Genomic DNA, 1,276 nt, shown 5'->3' with positions numbered 1-1,276 from the left:
CATTGTCTGCGTGTTGGTGGGTGTGCAATTACACTTCGAAAAATTTAATGGAAATGTAGAAATATATGTTGTCGTGCGTTTGGAAATTCCACAGCCCTGATAGCGTGTTTATTTACGTCACTGATAAAGTGTGGCATTCGAGGCTATTTATTTATGGTGCATGCAACTTGCTTCAGAAGTCAATTTGAGCACTTGACCAAAAAGTGTTGCGATAGATTGGGTTTTTGCGTTACGTATCTGGTCTAGTTGAGGTCAGGCTACTCGTCGGCACAGCAGGCTAGTCCGTCCTCCTAAGATGTCCCAACGTGAAGAAAACTATCAATTTAAAGTGTCCTCGCCTAACCGACCAGAGAACCCAAAACAGAAAACGGGATAATGCGTCACTTTCGCCAGCCGCTTCCATTTTCTAGTACGACAATTTGTTTGGCCTTACGTGACGCCATACGAGCGAAAAGCGACGTTCTTCGTAAGAGGACGGGCTGAAGCTGCCCTCCGAAGTCCCCGTCGACCACGGCGAAGCCCCCGTCGACCACGCCGAAGCCCCCGTCGACCACGCCGAAGCCCCCGTCGACCACGGCGAAGCCCCCGTCGACCACGGCGAAGCCCCCGTCGACCACGGCGAAGCCCCCGTCGACCACGGCGAAGTCCCCATCGACCACGCCGAAGCCCCCGTCGACCACGGCGAAGCCCCCGTCGACCACGGCGAAGCCCCCGTCGACCACGGCGAAGCCCCCGTCGACCACGCCGAAGCCCCCGTCGACCACGCCGAAGCCCCCGTCGACCACGGCGAAGCCCCCATCGACCACGGCGGAGCCCCCGTCGACCACGCCGAAGCCCCCGTCGACCACGCCGAAGCCCCCGTCGACCACGCCGAAGCCCCCGTCGACCACGCCGAAGCCCCCGTCGACCACGCCGAAGCCCCCTCCCGCCGGACGATTGAAGGGTGAACACATACACCCTTCAATCGTCCGGAAGATCACCTGGCGTGTCCGCACTGGTGGTAATACTCAGCCGCACTTTATTTTACAGAGTTCTCAGTAATGAATCCAAATGTAATTGGAATGGGTCCCATTGATCTTGAGTCTTACTCACATTCTCACTCTCGTGTTGAATATGGAGTCAATCGCACGTCGAGGCCACAACAGTTAGGTTGATATTAACAACAGTGTTTACCTTCATGCGTAAATGGAGGCTGCAATTTATGGCCAGACGTTGTGTGTGTGTAGTTGCAAATATGTAGAAGAAAACTTCGTTGCAATGTATATTTTAAGTCGTA

General features: G+C 54.9%; 1 protein-coding gene across 1 annotated transcript; it reads right to left on the bottom strand.

Annotated features, from left to right (window-relative positions):
• Window positions 1–380: 380 nt before the first annotated feature.
• On the bottom strand, window positions 381–953 carry LOC138373357 (shematrin-like protein 2). Its single transcript, XM_069339556.1, has one exon. The coding sequence runs from the start codon at window positions 951–953 to the stop codon at window positions 381–383; it is 573 nt and encodes a 190-aa protein (XP_069195657.1).
• Window positions 954–1,276: the final 323 nt, after the last annotated feature.

Source organism: Procambarus clarkii, chromosome 42 (assembly GCF_040958095.1).
Source record: "Procambarus clarkii isolate CNS0578487 chromosome 42, FALCON_Pclarkii_2.0, whole genome shotgun sequence".
Taxonomy (NCBI): Eukaryota; Metazoa; Arthropoda; class Malacostraca; order Decapoda; family Cambaridae; genus Procambarus; species Procambarus clarkii.
This window is presented reverse-complemented; position numbering and strand designations above follow the sequence as displayed.